Source organism: Delphinapterus leucas, chromosome 16 (genome assembly GCF_059928025.1).
Source record: "Delphinapterus leucas isolate spDelLeu-1000000601 "Yukka" chromosome 16, BTC_Dleu_Yukka2, whole genome shotgun sequence".
NCBI classification, from domain to species: Eukaryota; Metazoa; Chordata; class Mammalia; order Artiodactyla; family Monodontidae; genus Delphinapterus; species Delphinapterus leucas.
In genome coordinates, this window is record NC_143144.1 from 60,671,001 (window position 1) to 60,686,804 (window position 15,804).

A 15,804-nucleotide genomic window follows, 5' to 3' on the forward strand; every position below is an offset into this window, starting at 1 on the left:
CGCAAAAAAAAAAAAAAAAAATGCACGCAGTTTATTACACTAGAAAATGAATGACCATTCAGTCACACTGAGGGTATTAACTGATTAAAAAGCTTTGCCCTCCATGAAGCCAATGAGACGTAATAAAAAATGTCATCTATCTTCTGGACATCTGAAAAGAAACCCCAGTGTGAGAGACTGGGCTTTGTTTATTAAGCAATAATGGATTTACAAACATCATCTTGAAATGCCTCAAACACACACTAGAATGTGTCTGGGGGTTGCCAGAACTAAACCTCTTGCCAGAAGAAAATGGCAGCCTAGGCAGGCAGATCTAGCAAAGAGCCCTCTCTTGTCTGCTATCTTACTAAGTGCTATAAATCCCAGTTAACGTCTATCCATGGTCTTTAGGCTTTAATTTAGGAGTATTTTAGAATCTAGATGGGGATTAAGTTCCTGATTTTTTCTTTCTACTTAGTTTGCTGCTAACAACTGAGGCCCTATTTTTCTTTTTTTCTTTCTTTCTTTTTTTTTTTTTTTTTTTTTTTGGCCAAATGGCATGTGGGATCTTAGTTCTCCCACCAGGGATTGAACTCAAGCCCCCTGAATTGGAAGCGCGGAGTCTAAATCAATGGACCACCAGGCTCTATTGCATCCCAAAGCCAGTTCTTTGAGAGGCTGTGAACACACTTAATATTAGTGACATTAGCATTAATGTTCATAACTGAGGGGAGAGAAGTGCTCCAACACATGTTGGAGATTAACAAGGAGTCAAAATACTTTTAATCTGATATGCTGAGAATAAAACCAAGTGCACCCTCATGCTGTCATTTATTGCCCTTCAGAGTCAGTTAGGGAAGAGAAGCAACAACTATTTTGAGGGCAATTTTGAAAAGGGTCCCAGAATAGTTATCACCCTTCCCCCACTACCCAAGTGAAAAGAGTTGTTAAGAAAGGTAATGAATATACAAAAACTCCATGAGAGCAAGGACTACACTTAGATTATTCACCACTGATCCCTACTACCCAGGACCACACTTTGTATACAGCAGGCATGCAATTATTTACTAAGAAAATAAACCTTTGAGAGTGCTATCCCTTCCTCATTCTCAAATAGGGCTGTGTACTCTCTCACTCTATAGAAGTCGCCTCATCTCTGGCTTGTGGACTCTTACTGAGAGTCACTTTCATCACTTCATTTAACTTTGAAAGAAGTTGGAGAAGGGTGAGGACACGTGCTTGCTAATCATCCTTTTCCAGATTGCCTCATGCGCCAGAATGGATTTTATTATTGGTCTGTGGCTGCTACTGCTGTAGGAAGATTTCAGCCTGACCTTCCCAAGCTGCTGGGGGATGAATACTGCACGTGGCTGACTGGGAAAATGTGTCTTCCTTTTTTTTTTTTTTTTTTTTTTTAAAGCTTTTAGGCTAACCAGAGCTCACTGTGGTAAGAAAGTCACCCTTTCTTTCACTATACAAAACTCAAGATGTTGAATTCTTTTGCATAAAAATGGTATAATAAAACTGATCTGAACTGGTCCAACAGGAAAAAGGTAGGATCTTGAAGCACCTCACAGAGAGCAGTGGCATCAAAGTCCTATACAGGACTTAGGACTGCTCCATAGGCAGAAGAGGAAAAAAGAAAATGAAAGCTATTTATCAAAGCGGTTTAAATAAGAGGATGGATTCTCACAGCTGGCCTCACAAAAGAGAACAAATATGTCAAGGGGAATAACTGATAGACTAATTGAGTCCTATCCATCTGGCTGAGGAAAGAGCCACTGGTGGGAATACTGAGAAGCTGTCTGTTAGGCAAAAGGCTTGCTTGGTGCCTCATTTGGTGAGCGGAACAGCTTTTAGGAACACTGAACACACAATCACACAACAGCTAGCTGGCTGGCCCTGCCAGCAAGAGGCTCAGTGGCAAAAAAAAGAGAGCGCAGAGCATAGGTGTTTTTTTTTTAATTGGCTTGGAGCCTATATCTGGACTCTCACCTCATGAATACCCAGGGCCTCCAACTTGGGAGTAGGGTGGGAGGGAAGGAAGATTGTGTGAATACATGTCTCATTTTGTGCTTTTAAAAACAGGACTCAAGAGTCTCATTCTGAAACATCAAGTTCAATACCATGCTACGCTAAAGCCCCATCTGTAATTTTATATAATGCAGGGCCAAGTACAGGCATTTTGGGAGAAGAGGAAATCAGGCCAGACTCAAGGAAAACAAACACACAACACTATGTGCATCTCCAACTTGGTCCATATCACAGAAAAACCTGCTCCGAAATAAATGCTCAAGGCAAATTAGAACTCAATTACTAAGGAAAATCTGTCCCAAGGAGGGCTCATGTTTTAAGGAGCCAAACAGCCTCAAATTAAGCTGAACTCAGGGTTTTTCTAATTGGCAGTTTCAACCACTGCTAAGTTTTCATTTCTTATTTTCAAAAGTCAAATGACTCTCTGCCTAAAATTAAAAGAAGAAATGCCATATCACCCACTCTAAAATAACAATTCACCAAAATTTCACCTACATATCTTCTACATAATTAAGCAAACCCTTCATATGGCACAAAAACAGAAGCCATCATTCTATTTAAAGTACTACCAACAAATCCCTTACTAATTCCTCTTAGCAGCCTAGCTCTTGCCACTCCCATTAGAAGCTCAGTCATAGAACCCCTCTGCCATCAGAGAGGGCTTGATGCTAGCCACAAACTAGGGTCACTATGAGGAAAGTAGTGGCTTACCTGCTCCTCCGACAGTTGGGATATGTGATTCACAGCAGCGTAGGATTCAATTTTGGGGTTAAAGTGGTTGATGATGGCTCTGAAACAAAGAATTAACATTAATATAGCACCAGATGGAATAAGAGGATAAATGAGTTAAAAACAAGTATCGACTACCTTCTGGTTTAGAGTATGAGAGCATGGGAGTACCTGTCAGAGAGTAACTGTCCTCTTAGGAACATGAGGTCACACGGGGTGAACTGATTACTTTAAAATGGGAAGGGTTTAATAATTTATTAGAGAACAGAATCAAGCATCTCTGCTCTGCAAATGAACTAGGGAAAAACCTCACAACCAAACAAAAAACAAAACCAAGCATCCTTTAGACAAGAAACAGGACCCGGGGGGCTGTCCACTAGGGGGCCCTGGTGTTTCAGTCAGAAAGAAAAGTAGTAGTTTACTTGGGATAACAGGGCATTCAGTAACACATAGGCTAAATACAGTCTCTGAAGAAGCTAAGCTTTATCAAAGCCTACAACCAATCATCATATTTGTTAGTTAATATTTCAAACCAAAATTTTATTTCCAGCCATTCAAACCAAAATCTGAGTGTTTTCAAACACTCCCTCCTCCACCACTCTGTCACATTCAAGGTCACCAAGTCTTATCAAATCTACCTTTTATTTTATTTATTTTTTATTTTATTTATTTATTTATTTATTTTGCGGTACGCGGGCCTCTCACTGTTGTGGCCTCTCCCGTTGCGGAGCAACAGGCTCCGGACGCACAGGCTCAGCGTCCATGGCTCACGGGCCTAGCCACTCCGCGGCATGTGGGATCTTCCCGGACCGGGGCACGAACCCGTGTCCCCTGCATCGGCAGGCAGACTCTCAACCACTGCGCCACCAGGGAAGCCCCAAATCTACCTTTTAAAAACCTCTGAAATCTGAAATAAATTTTCCTGAAACAAATGTCTTAGTACAGGTCTTTGTCATTTCTTGTCTGGTACAGCAGAAAAAGCACAGGTTTTAGACCAGAGGTTAGCATGGGTCCTTAGTGATATAAAAGTGATTAAAGAAATGTGGAGAACAGACAAATATTTCTAACAGAACAATTTCAAATAACATGTGTAGATACTCTCCTCCTTAGGTGGTGGGGTTTAATTCCCATTCCCACTGAGAGTAGGCTAGACTTATTTCCAAAGAAGAGTAGCGAAAGGTAAAAATAGTATCTTGACAGTAAAGAATCCTGGCGAATACTACCTTAACCAAGCGATGAAGGTGAATATCACCAGTGATGTCATGTGGCTGTCAGGTAACGCCTGGTATGATCTGATGAGAAGGGCACTTCGCCTCTGTTATATACTTTCAAAAATCCATAATCTCAGAATCTAATCGTGAGAAAAACATCAGACAAACCCACACTGGGGTACATTCTACAGAATACCTAGCCAGTACTCCTCGAGACTGTTAAGGTCATGAAAAACAAAACTTGAGAAACTGTCACAGACCAGAGACCATTGGGGAGACATGACAACCAAATGCAATGTGATAACTCTGAATTGGATCCTGGAACAGAAAGAGGACATTAATGGATAAACTGGTGAAACCCACATAAACTATGAAGTTCAGTTATTAGCAATGTATCAATGCCCATTTCTTAGTGTTGATAAATGTTCCATGGTAATGTAAGATGGGGGAAACTAGGCTGAGGGGCATACAGAAACTCTGTGTGTTATCTTTGCACTTTTTCTGTAATTCTAAAATTATTCCAAAATAAACAATTTATTAAAATGTGTATGTCTGGATAGCATAATAGAAATCAATATGTTCTTTTAATATAACTTACTGATAGTAAAGGATTATAAAACCATTTAATCTAACATAAGTATAAGCCAGAAACTTCAAAAAAAAAACCCACTATGGTTTGGAATCCTAGTTTGACCACTTGTTTTCCTGAACGATTTTGGGAAGCTGTATGTCTCACCAAAGGAAAAAAACGGGAATAATAATATCTACTTTAGCAGTTAGCACAGTATCTAGGAAGGGTGCATTGTAGGCATACAATAAATGTTTGTTGAAAGAGTGAACTAAACCTTAAGAGGATTCTTGCAATATTTATATAACAAAGCAATGTCAAGTATCTAGCACAATGCCTGGCACAAGCTGGTGCTCAATAAATATTCAATGAATGAACAAATCAAATAGGACAGAAATGGGTCAGGAGCAAGAGGCAAGTTTTGCTAACTTATTTTTCTAGAGGCTAGGACGAAGGGTAGAGATGTTATCTGCAAGTTAAGGTTGTGGGGCTTGGTCTAAATCCCAAATATCCATTGTGACCAAGTGGGGTGTCAAATATTTTTCTCATTCAGAAGGCAACATTTGGGGGTATTGGCAAGGATGACAACAGTCCAGGAGCAGAAAAGAAAACCAGGAGGCTAAACCCAATGAGAAGATGGGAGGGCAGGTTTAGGGAACTGAGAATCCCACCAAACCTAGCAGCAGTACTAACTTAGTTAACCCAGTGTAGAGTCTGAGTCATAGGGTCCAGCATGCAAAAGTGATGGGATTGAGAAAAGGAAATACAATAGACAAATCAATCTACAATTAGATCTCAGTTATTTTGGAAAACAGAATCTGCATTCTGTAAATACATCTATTTCATGCTTTAGTAGGTTTGTTTTTTCCTAAGGTTTCCTTTAAATTTCTTAGTAAAAAAATTTTTTTGAAAAAAATCCTGACTCGGACTTCCCTGGTGGTGCAGTGGTTAAGAATCTGCCTCCCAATGCAGGGGACACAGGTTCGATCCCTGGTCTGGGAAGATCCCACATGCTGCGGAGCAACTAAGCCCGTACGCCACAACTACTGAGCCTGCGTGCCAAAACTACTAAAAACCACGTGCCTAGAGTCCGTGCTCTACAACAAGAGAAGCCATTGCAATGAGAAGTCCGTGCACCGCAGCAAAGAATAGCCCCCGCTCACCACAACTAGAGAAAGCCCGCGCCCAGCAACGAAGACCCAATACAGCCAAATACATAAATAAATAAATTAAATTAAATTATATAAAAAACAAATCCTGACTTGACTGAACTAGGATTTTTTTGTTTTGGTTTGGTTTGCCTAGGTTTGGAAAACAGAGAACTCCAAAAAACCCTAATGTCTGTCTGGGTGGGATGGTAGCAGCCACTGGGGCCCAGCTGGCAATCCAGAGAAGCTGGTGAAATTTGGACAACTAAATAATCCCTGGGAATGGAACAGATGGGGATGCTGTAACTCTATTCCCTTTCATTCTGAAGAATTTTCTTGCCAAGAAATAAAGCAAGGAAGCAAGAAAAGAGAGAGAAAGGAAAAAGAAAAAGAGGGAAGAAAGAAAGACGGGGGCAGGTGCTCAGAGCAAGAAAAGGAGGAGAGAGGGAATGGGGGAGAGAAAGAAAAAAATTGGAAGGTACTATCTTCAAAAAGTACACTTACTGGGACTCCCCTGGTGGTGCAGTGGTTAAGAATCTGCCTGCCAATGCAGGGGACATGGGTTCGAGCCCTGGTCCGGGAAGATCCTGCCTGCCATGGAGCAACTAAGCCCGTGCACCACAACTACTGAGCCTGCGCTCTAGAGCCTGCGAGCCACAACTACTGAGCCTGCGTGCCACAACTACTGAAGCGCGCGCACCCTAGAACCCGTGCTCCACAACAAAAGAAGCCACTGCAATGAGAAGCCCACGCACCACAATGAAGAGCCCCTGCTCACCGCAACTAGAGAATGCCCGTGTGCAGCAACAAAGACCCAACGCAGCCAAAAAGAAATAAAGTTAAAAAAAGACTCTATTAAAAGAAAAAAAAAAGTACACTTATTTCCTTCCCTTCTCACCATTATACCTGCCAAGTGTCAGTTGGGTCTGTGGATGCCCTGTGCTTGATATTGCAGGGCATATATGCTAATATTGTTTGGGCAAACTTATCCTGAGGGTATGACAAATTTGCCAGTCTGAGAATTTATATTTGGAATGAAGATAAAATCATCTTCCAACCCGCCCTGTGACATTCTCGTCCCAGAGCTTCAGATCTCAGCAAGTGATGGAAGGTCTCCCACCAGGCAAGTTAAGGGACTGTTTAGAAACCTGAGAGAGGTGGAACACTGTACATCCAGTTAATAATTTCTAATTCAGTACCCACAAAGGACACAGAGTATACGTCCCTGCTTTACTTTTCTTGCTGTTTATTTGGGATTGTTATCTGTAAAATCTGAGTACTAATCTGATCTTCTGAAGATAGCAGGTGCAGGGCACTAGGCCTAAGAGGTAAGAAAAATAGACTGACACTGGCTGTTCTCCCTCCATGCTCTTTAGCAGGGTATTTCAGAGAGGGTTTGGAAGCTTCCTATTAAAGTTCTCAGGACTTCACACTGTTGAAATGGAAATATGTTCTGAGACAGCAAAGAGATGACAAAACACCAAAACCAGGCTAAGTCAGCCCACACTGAGTGACACATACCTATGCAGCGACTGAAGTACTTAGTTTCTCCTTCACCAGGAAGTTTGGAGGCTACCAGGGTTCACCTGGGTTGTGATTTCACATTTCCCCACCTGGCCACAGTCCCAGAATTAAACTTATGCCTGACTAGTTCTCAGTAGAAGAAAGATGAAATACCAGATTTATGGATGAAGGAGGAACCTCTCTCTTTTCATTAGGCTTTCCTTCCCACTGATATCACCTTAAAAAAGATTTACTATCATCTCTTCTGAACATCTGGGAGAAGGGGGAGGGGTCTACTAAGAGATTCTAAAGTAGCTCTCTCATTTTCACTGATCAACACGTGACAGGTAGCAACTGTCCAGTGCTAAAGTCTAAAATTTGAGGTTCCAGAGAAGAAATAGCAAATTTTTTTCTATCAGAAGATGAATGAAGAGGGGTGGGATAGGGAGGGTGGGAGGGAGATGCACGAGGGAAGGGATATGGGGATATATGTATACCTATAGCTGATTCACTTTGTTATACGGCAGAAACTAACACACCATTGTAAAGCAATTATACTCCAATAAAGATGTTAAAAACAAAAAAATAAATAAATAAAAAGAAGATGAATGATCAAAGTATGAGTTCAAGTCCCTCCCTACCCATTCCATCCAAAAAGGGCAGGTTCAGAGAAGGTGAATACTGCACGAAGGACACAAGTTCCTTGCCCCTGACTAGCCTTGTAGAAAACGAAGGTCAGTAAGGAAAGAAGGTAACTGAAGAGACCAGGGAGAAAAGTCTTGCAGGAGCAGGAAGCTAGGACAGGCTTAATCAGGGCATCCCCACTAGGTTTGTACTGAATTGTTATGGACAATATCTGCCCCCACCCCACCAATTCATATACTGAAGCACTAACCTCTGATGTAATTATATTTGGAGAGAGAGTCTTTATGGAAGTAACTAAGGTTAAACGAGGTCATAAGGGTGAGGCACTAAACAGAATTAGTGTCCTTAAAAGAAGGGATAACAGAGAGCTTGCTTGATCTCTCTCTCTCCACCATGTGAGGACACAGCCAGAAGGCAGCTGTCTGCAAGCCAGGAAGAGAGTCCTCACCAGAAACTGACCCTGCTGGATTTTGATCTGGGACTTCTAGCCTCCAGAACTGTGAGAAAATTAATTTCTATTTTTTAAGCTGCCTAGTCTGTGGTATTTTGTTATGGCAGCTGAGAAGACAAATACGTGGATATTCTACTCTCCACAGAGACCTTGGCATTTGGGCAAAGCAGACCCCAAGCCAGAGTCAGTCTTAGCAAAGTAGTAGAGTGGATAAAGTCAGCTTCTCATGCTGCTGGTGACTTCCTCTCTTCATATCCTTTACATTTCAGGTTATTGTATCCTTCTCTTCTAGAAGAGGATCATTTTGAGGGTCCTATGCCACAAAGTTCCAATCAAATGCCACAAATGTAGCCACATGGGTTATCAGCAGCAGGGTTCGTAGCACCATACATGGCAAAGACAGAGATGTGCATTTTCCCTTTTATTTTCTTCTTTTTTTTTTTTTGGCCACACTGCAAAACTTGTGGGATCTTAGTTCCCCGACCAGGGATCAAACCTGGGCCCTCGGCAGTGAGACCAGAGTCCTAACCACTGGACCACCAGAGAATTCCCTGTTTGCATTTTGAGATTGGTTTTTATCTAATATCAGCCCTTCAGGTATTTAAACAAAACCTAGCTTTGCCAAAGGAAAGCTTTCATGCTAAGAAGTATTTTGGAAAAGGGGACTTGAAAGGAGAGGAGGAGTAGGGAAGAAGAGGAAGGTGTGAGTGGGCAATGAATGAGAAAACAGCCATTATAAATAGATTAAGGCTTCTCTTTTACAAAGGTGGCAAAGCAATTAAGTGGGAAGAGTCTTTTCAAGAAGTGATGCTGGGACAACTGAAAATCTACATGCAAAAGAATGATGTTGAACCACTACCACATACCATACACAAAAATTAACTCAAAATGGGACTTCCCTGGGCTTCCCTGGTGGCGCAGTGGTTGAGAGTCTGCCTGCCGATGGAGGGGACACAGGTTCATGCCCCGGTCCGGGAAGATCCCACGTGCCGCGGAGCGGCTGGGCCCGTGAACCATGGCCGCTGAGCCTGCGCGTCCGTAGCCTGTGCTCCGCAACAGGAGAGGCCACAACAGTGAGAGGCCCGCGTACCGCCAAAAAAGCCAAAAAACAAAAAAAAAAATGGGACTTCCCTGGTTGGTCCCATGGTTAAGACTCTGTGCTTCAAATGCAGGGTGCATGGGTTCGATCCCTGGTTGGGGAACTAGGATCCCACATGCCATGTGGTGTGGCCAAAAAAAAAAAAACCTCAAAATGGAACACAGATTTAATGTAAGATCTAAAAACTATAAAATTTTTAGAACACATGAGAGTAAATCTTCATGAACTTGGATTAGGTAATGATTTCTTAAGATACCAAAAGCACAAGCTGACAAAGAAAAAGTAGGTCAAGTTTAAAAACTTTTGTGCTGCAAATGATACCATCAAGAAAGTGAAAAGAGGGACTTCCCTGGTGGTTCAGTGGTTAAGAATCTGCCTGCCAATGCAGGGGACACGGGTTCGAGCCCTGGTCCAGGAAGATCCCACATGCCACGGAGCAACTAAGCCCGTGCACCACAACTACTGAGCCTGCGCTCTAGAGCCCTCGAGCCACAACTACTGAAGCCCGCGAGCCGCAACTACTGAAGCCTGTGTGCCTAGAGCCCATGCTCTGCAACAAGAGAAGCCACCGCAATGAGAAGCCCACGCACTGCAATGAAGAGTAGTCCTCGCTCGCAGCAACTAGAGAAAGCCTGCACGCAGCAACAAAGCCTAATGCAGCCAAAAATAAATTAATTAATTAATTAAAAAAAAAAAAAAAGAAAGAAAGTGAAAACCCACAGAATGGGAGAAAATATTTGCAAATCATGTATCTGATGAGAAACCCAGTGAGATACCACTTCACATCCACTAAGATAGCAATAACCAAAGGACAGTTAACAACTGTTGGTAAGGACAGGAAGAAATTAGAACTCTCATACACTGCTGGTAGGATTGTAAAATGGTACAGCTACTTTGGAAAGTGGTTTGGCAGTTCCTCAAATGTTAATACACAGAGTTACCTATGACCCAGAAATTCTACTTCTACATACTTGTCCAAAAGAATGAACCCATTATGTTTACACAAAAACTTGTACACAAGTGTTCATAGCAGCATTATTCATAATAGCCAAAAAACATAATAGCCAAAAAACAACCCAAATGTCCATTACCTGAAGAATGTGGTAGAGCTACAGGAGAATATTATTCACCCATAAAAAGGAATGAAGTACTGATAAATGCTACAATATGAATGAACCTTGAAAATACTACGTTACGTAAAAGAAGCCAGACACAAAAGGCCACATATTGTACCATTCCATTTATAGGAAAAGTTCAGAATAGGCAAATTTGTAGAGATAGAAAATAAATTAGGGACTTCCTTGGTGGTCCAGTGGTAAAGAATCTGCCTTCCGATGCAGGGGATGCAGGTTCAATCCCTGGTCAGGGAACTAAGATCCCACATGCCGTGGGGCAACTACTGAGCTCGTGCGCCTCAACTAGAGAGGCTGTGTGCCTCAAACTACAGAGCCCACGTGCTCTGGAACCCGCGAGCCACAACTAGAGAGCCCACATTCCCTGGAGCCTGCGTGCCACAGCTAGAGAAGAGAAAACCTGCACGCCACAACTAGAGAGAAGCCCACGTGCCGCAACGAAGAGCCTGCGTGCCTCAACAAAGATCCTGCACATGGCATCTAAGACCCGATGCAGCCAAAAGAAAAAAAAAATGTTGGGGGTAAACTGGTGGGGGAGAAAGAAGGTTCTCCTATTCTCAACACTGTTGACTTTTTTTTTTTTTTTTTTTGAGAGATGGCTGGAGCTGCCCACATTACCCAGAGAGAGCCATCCATCCAAGACTAGGAAGAGGATTTAAAGAAATAAGGCCCAAGGAAAGGGAAAGGAGTCTGGAGGTAGAACTGAGTGGGGAACGGGAATATAATTTCTTAACAAACCTCCAGCTTTCCTCAAACTGGAACTAAATGCTCCATGAAAGCAGGGACCAAATTTATTTTGCTCACCAATATATTCCCAAGCCTTTAGTAAAACTGAATAAATGAAAGTCTAAGAAGGTTTTTTTCCAGTCTTACCACAAGTAAGGAGGTCCATGATCACCAGCTATTCTCCAAAAGTATGAAAATAACAATAAAAATGTTTTATCCCCATCCCAGAAGAAAAAGTGTCTCAGACATGAACAGCTGTCCCCCAATGAAGGAACAAAAGTTGTCACTGAAGACAGTAAAGCTTTCTCTTCCTTTCAAGTCATACCAGGAGGCTTTCTGGCATTTCTTATAAAAGTAATCCAATATCTTCTAAAAGTAAGCCTGAATTTTTGTTTGTTTATTTGGGGGTAGGGGATGGAAGAGGAGTGGGGGAGTATGTTATACTCTGGTACTGGGTCTCCTAATGCTACTGAACTGGAAAGTCCCAAAAAGGAAAAGGAATAAGAAACAGACAATGTCACAGAAAGGGAAATTGCTAAAGTCAGCCACAGTAAGGGATGGCTTTGCACCCAAAGCACCTTTAAGGGCAAGAATCTGGGCCACCCTCCAATGCAACTGTCAACTTCTGACTGCTGAAGACAGGGGTCACTTATATAAACTGAAGCAAAATGAAGTGGACAGATGGAACAGCAAGGCTGAGCTACAAACTGGCTGAGGATTCCTTGGTCCATTTTTAACTTATTCTCTCTGACTCATGACTCTGCAAAGCAGCTTTCTTTCCCCCAGTGCTGGGTGGATGCTGGCTGAGACACAGTTAATGCCCAGCTTACCCAGGAAATGCATGGAAATGTTACTAGGCAATGTAGTTTAAGAGAAAATGTGGATTCTTCCTCATATCCAATGTGAATCTAAAGTAAATCCTCCTAAGATGCAATTTCTCACACAGACAATATCTCCCACACACAGAAGCCCTTAAGGGTCTTTTATAAAACAACAAATAAATAATAGTTTCATCCAGAAGCTCAGAACATGGTGATTGTTTCCTTACTGAGACATTTGAAGAAAACCAACTGTCTCTAAAAGCTGCTATGTAAATCCTTCAGGCATAAAGGAGAAAAACAGGCAACGGTTGTTTACAGGCAAAGTTTCTATAAGCTCTGATTCCAAGGAAGGAGGAAACAACTGGTATACTCAACATGGTACATACTAGGAAGATTCCTAAAAGTTTCACCCTAAAATTATTCCTATAAGGCTACCAGATTTACATTAAAGAGTCTGATTATGGGTGAATATATGAAGCCTGATAAAAATACATTTGGATTTCAAGCCCAACCTCATAAGAGCTATAGTCCTGTATTCTCAAATACTTGCTTAAACATGTACACCTGGATGTCATGCTTTTGCTTACATGGTTTTCTTCACATGGAATGCTATTTTTCTTTATCACTAAAAAGCCAAAGCCTTATTTTTCCTTTTGGAAAGCTCAGTTAAAGCACCATTGTTTCCCTGAACAACATGATGTATATAATGTAAAAGGCAAGGCCTTAGAGGCATTAGACCTGAGTTAAAATCCTGATTCCCCCATTTCTAGGCTGCATGACCTTGGGCAAGACATCAACCTCTGAGTACCAGAGAGGTATTCTTCATCTGGTTGGGTTTCCTTTCCAAAGCTTTGCTTTGTGTTTTCCTATATAACCATAACTTGCCCGAAAGGAAACTTTCCCCCCCTCAAGCATCTTCTCTTTTCCTAGACCCAAAAGAGCAGTCCAGTGATCTACACTACAGAGCATATTCCCAGATATCTGGAATTAAAGACAAGAAAACCAGGGGAATTCCCTGGTGGTCCAATAGTTAGGACTCCGTGCTTCCACTGCAGGACTGCAGGGGATACGGGTTCGAACCCTACTCAAGGAACTAAGATCCCACGTGCAATGCGGCACGGCCAAAAAAAAAAAAAAGACAAGAAAACCATCATGTTCATAACTGCTTCAACTTGGGAAACCTTCAAACATACAGGTTACAAGACTGGCCTCTGAGAAAGGGTTGAAGGTATGACTGAGTGGTATGTGGGGGTGATTAAAATGGTCTACCTGAGGTTGAGTTATTTAACTTTTATTTATTTTAATGTTTCATAAACTCTTTTCTCTTATAAATTTATTTTTGGCTGCATTGGGTCTTCATTGCTGCATGTGGGCTTTCTCTAGTTGCGGTGAGCGGGGGCTACTCTTCGTTGCAGTGCGCCGGCTTCTCATTGCAGTGTCTTCTCTTGTTGCGAAGCACAGGCTCTAGGCGCGAGGGCTTCAGTAGTTGTGGCTCGCGGGCTCTAGAGCGCAGGCTCAGTAGTTGTGGTGCACGGGCTTAGCTGCTCCGCGGCATGTGGGATCTTCCTGGACCAGGGCTCTAACCCGTGTCCCCTGCACTGGCAGGCGGATTCTTAACCACTGGCCACCAGAGAAGTCCACGTTATTTAACTTTAAACTAACACTTCTTTTCACCTTCAGAATTGCCTCATATATTCCCATTTCATGCAGTAATAAGCTTCCCTCTTCATGAAGTCAATGAATCTTCAGCCCATCCAATTCAACAGCAACCAAAAAAGCAATTTCCCTTGATGCCTTTTAACAGCAGTGTATTACAAGCCTCAGAGACTCTGCTGATTAACATTAAACAAAATGAAACCTCAAATAAGAATACCTTTTAACCTTTTCACTTTGACACTATCTAGTCAGAACTTCAGCAAGTGACCTGTTAGGGTTTTCCTCCAACTTATCCCTTATGTACTAGGTTTTAACCCTTTCAGGCCAATTATCCCCTTCCTTATACTGCTGTTCCTGTGGCCATTCTTTTCAGGACCAGAGACACAAAAATGGACCCTTACTACAGAAGGCACCATCAGGAAGGATGAGCTACTGGCCAGTGCCTCTACTTGCTTGCTTTATTCAATGATCCAAGTCTGTAAATTGGCCAAGAGAACTTGATTTATTTGTACACATAAATTTATTGATTGAAGGAAATGGAATAGAGAATGCCTCATACTACACCATAGTAACCCTCAGGTTTTAAATCAGAGAATGATTTAAGTCAGTATTCCTCTTGATTTCTAGGTGAGAAACATATGTGTCACACTAGGTAACTTACAACTACTGGACAATATTTTTCCAGTATCTGCATTGGACAAATGAAAGTTCACAATTCATTAACTGGAAGGAAAGAGGAAAGAGTTAATGTGTATGAAACATACATGGCCTGAGGGGCAGTGGCCTCATTTTCTGAAGCTGTGCATGGCTACACATTTTGGCAGTTTGAGCTTTCTACCTTGATGCATGATTTTGCCCAAAGTAGGTTTCCGCCTCATCACCTGCTAGAAATTAAGCAATTGGTTATAGCTAATTTGCTTGAAAACTGAGCTAATTTCTAGTTACTGTGGCCCCAAACCATAGATTTAAGCCAAGTAAGATGCCATGGGCTTTACACTTTGGCTAAATTATCTCTTCCAGCACTGCCATGAGACAGAAACAGAATTCCTTCCTGCTTTAGATACTGGCCTGACATTGTTTCACTGTTTCCATAATCACAATGAATGTAAATGGAGAAGAATGAACCACAGGAGATAAAGGAACCACAGAAGTCAAATGGACCATCTTAATCCATGCCCCTTAGAAATGTCTGCTTTTTATCAAAGCTTTCTCTCAATAAATGAACAGAGGCCCCAAAACTTTCCTAGGACAAAACACCTACAAGATTAGCCTACGTGTGCTCAGATCCCATTACTCTGTGCTACAGATTCCCTTACTCTGTCTCTAGTGGCAGGCCAGCAGTTGCTGGCAGAGTTCCTGGGGCTATAGAATGCAAACCTTTGATAGCCTCTGCAATTAGTAGTTTAGCCCTGGATTTCCTGTCTCCAGAAGCAAGGCCCCTCTACACTCTCAGAAACTAGTGAATATAAAGGAACAAAATGGGCCATGTAAAAATGTCCAATAGATTTTCTGCCCTACTCAGGATACACGAAAATCCTAATACATACCTGGGAGGACTTCTGAGGCAGTGGAGATAGCTCAAAACCCCAAGAAGTGATCTACTTTTAATTAATCGTGAACATTCCAATCCCCTGAATGTGACCTGAGAACTTTTAAGAAAAAAAAAACTGACATGCGCCAAAAACTGTATTTTAATTATACCTCATTCCCATTTGTGCAATTAATCAATTTATTATAAGGCATTTATAACTTTTGAGCGGGGGGGGGCAGGATGGCTTCTTTTCCTATCACTTCAAAAATAGAAGGAAACTAATTTAATGGATCACATGCTAGACTGGGGAGAGAGGGAAATATTCTGTGGATCCCATACTGGTTAGAGAAAAAGATGCACATGGATTCCAAACTAAATGAGAAGAGTTGTGCATATACATCAGTGGTGGAGAGGGAAGAATGGGGATCTCATGTGGATAAAAACAGAAGAAGGCTGTCAAGATTTCTGAGTTGGTCCAGTATGGGCCATACAGACACCATGCTAGAAAGGAGTGGTCCTGATGTTCATGTAAAGGAGTGACAGGATACTGGCTATATGGATCACATACTG

The 15,804-nt window shown here is 41.9% G+C and overlaps 1 protein-coding gene across 8 annotated transcripts in view; it reads right to left on the reverse strand.

Moving 5' to 3' along the window:
• The window catches only part of ARMH3 (armadillo like helical domain containing 3), a 178,014-nt gene that overhangs the window by 30,008 nt on the left and 132,202 nt on the right, over positions 1–15,804 (reverse strand). For all 8 annotated transcript variants that reach the window (XM_089898097.1, XM_022568962.3, XM_089898096.1 and 5 more), the window contains one exon: positions 2,725–2,803. In XM_089898097.1, coding sequence (XP_089754223.1) covers positions 2,725–2,803 — 79 coding nt within the window. The remainder of the gene's footprint in view (positions 1–2,724; positions 2,804–15,804) is intronic.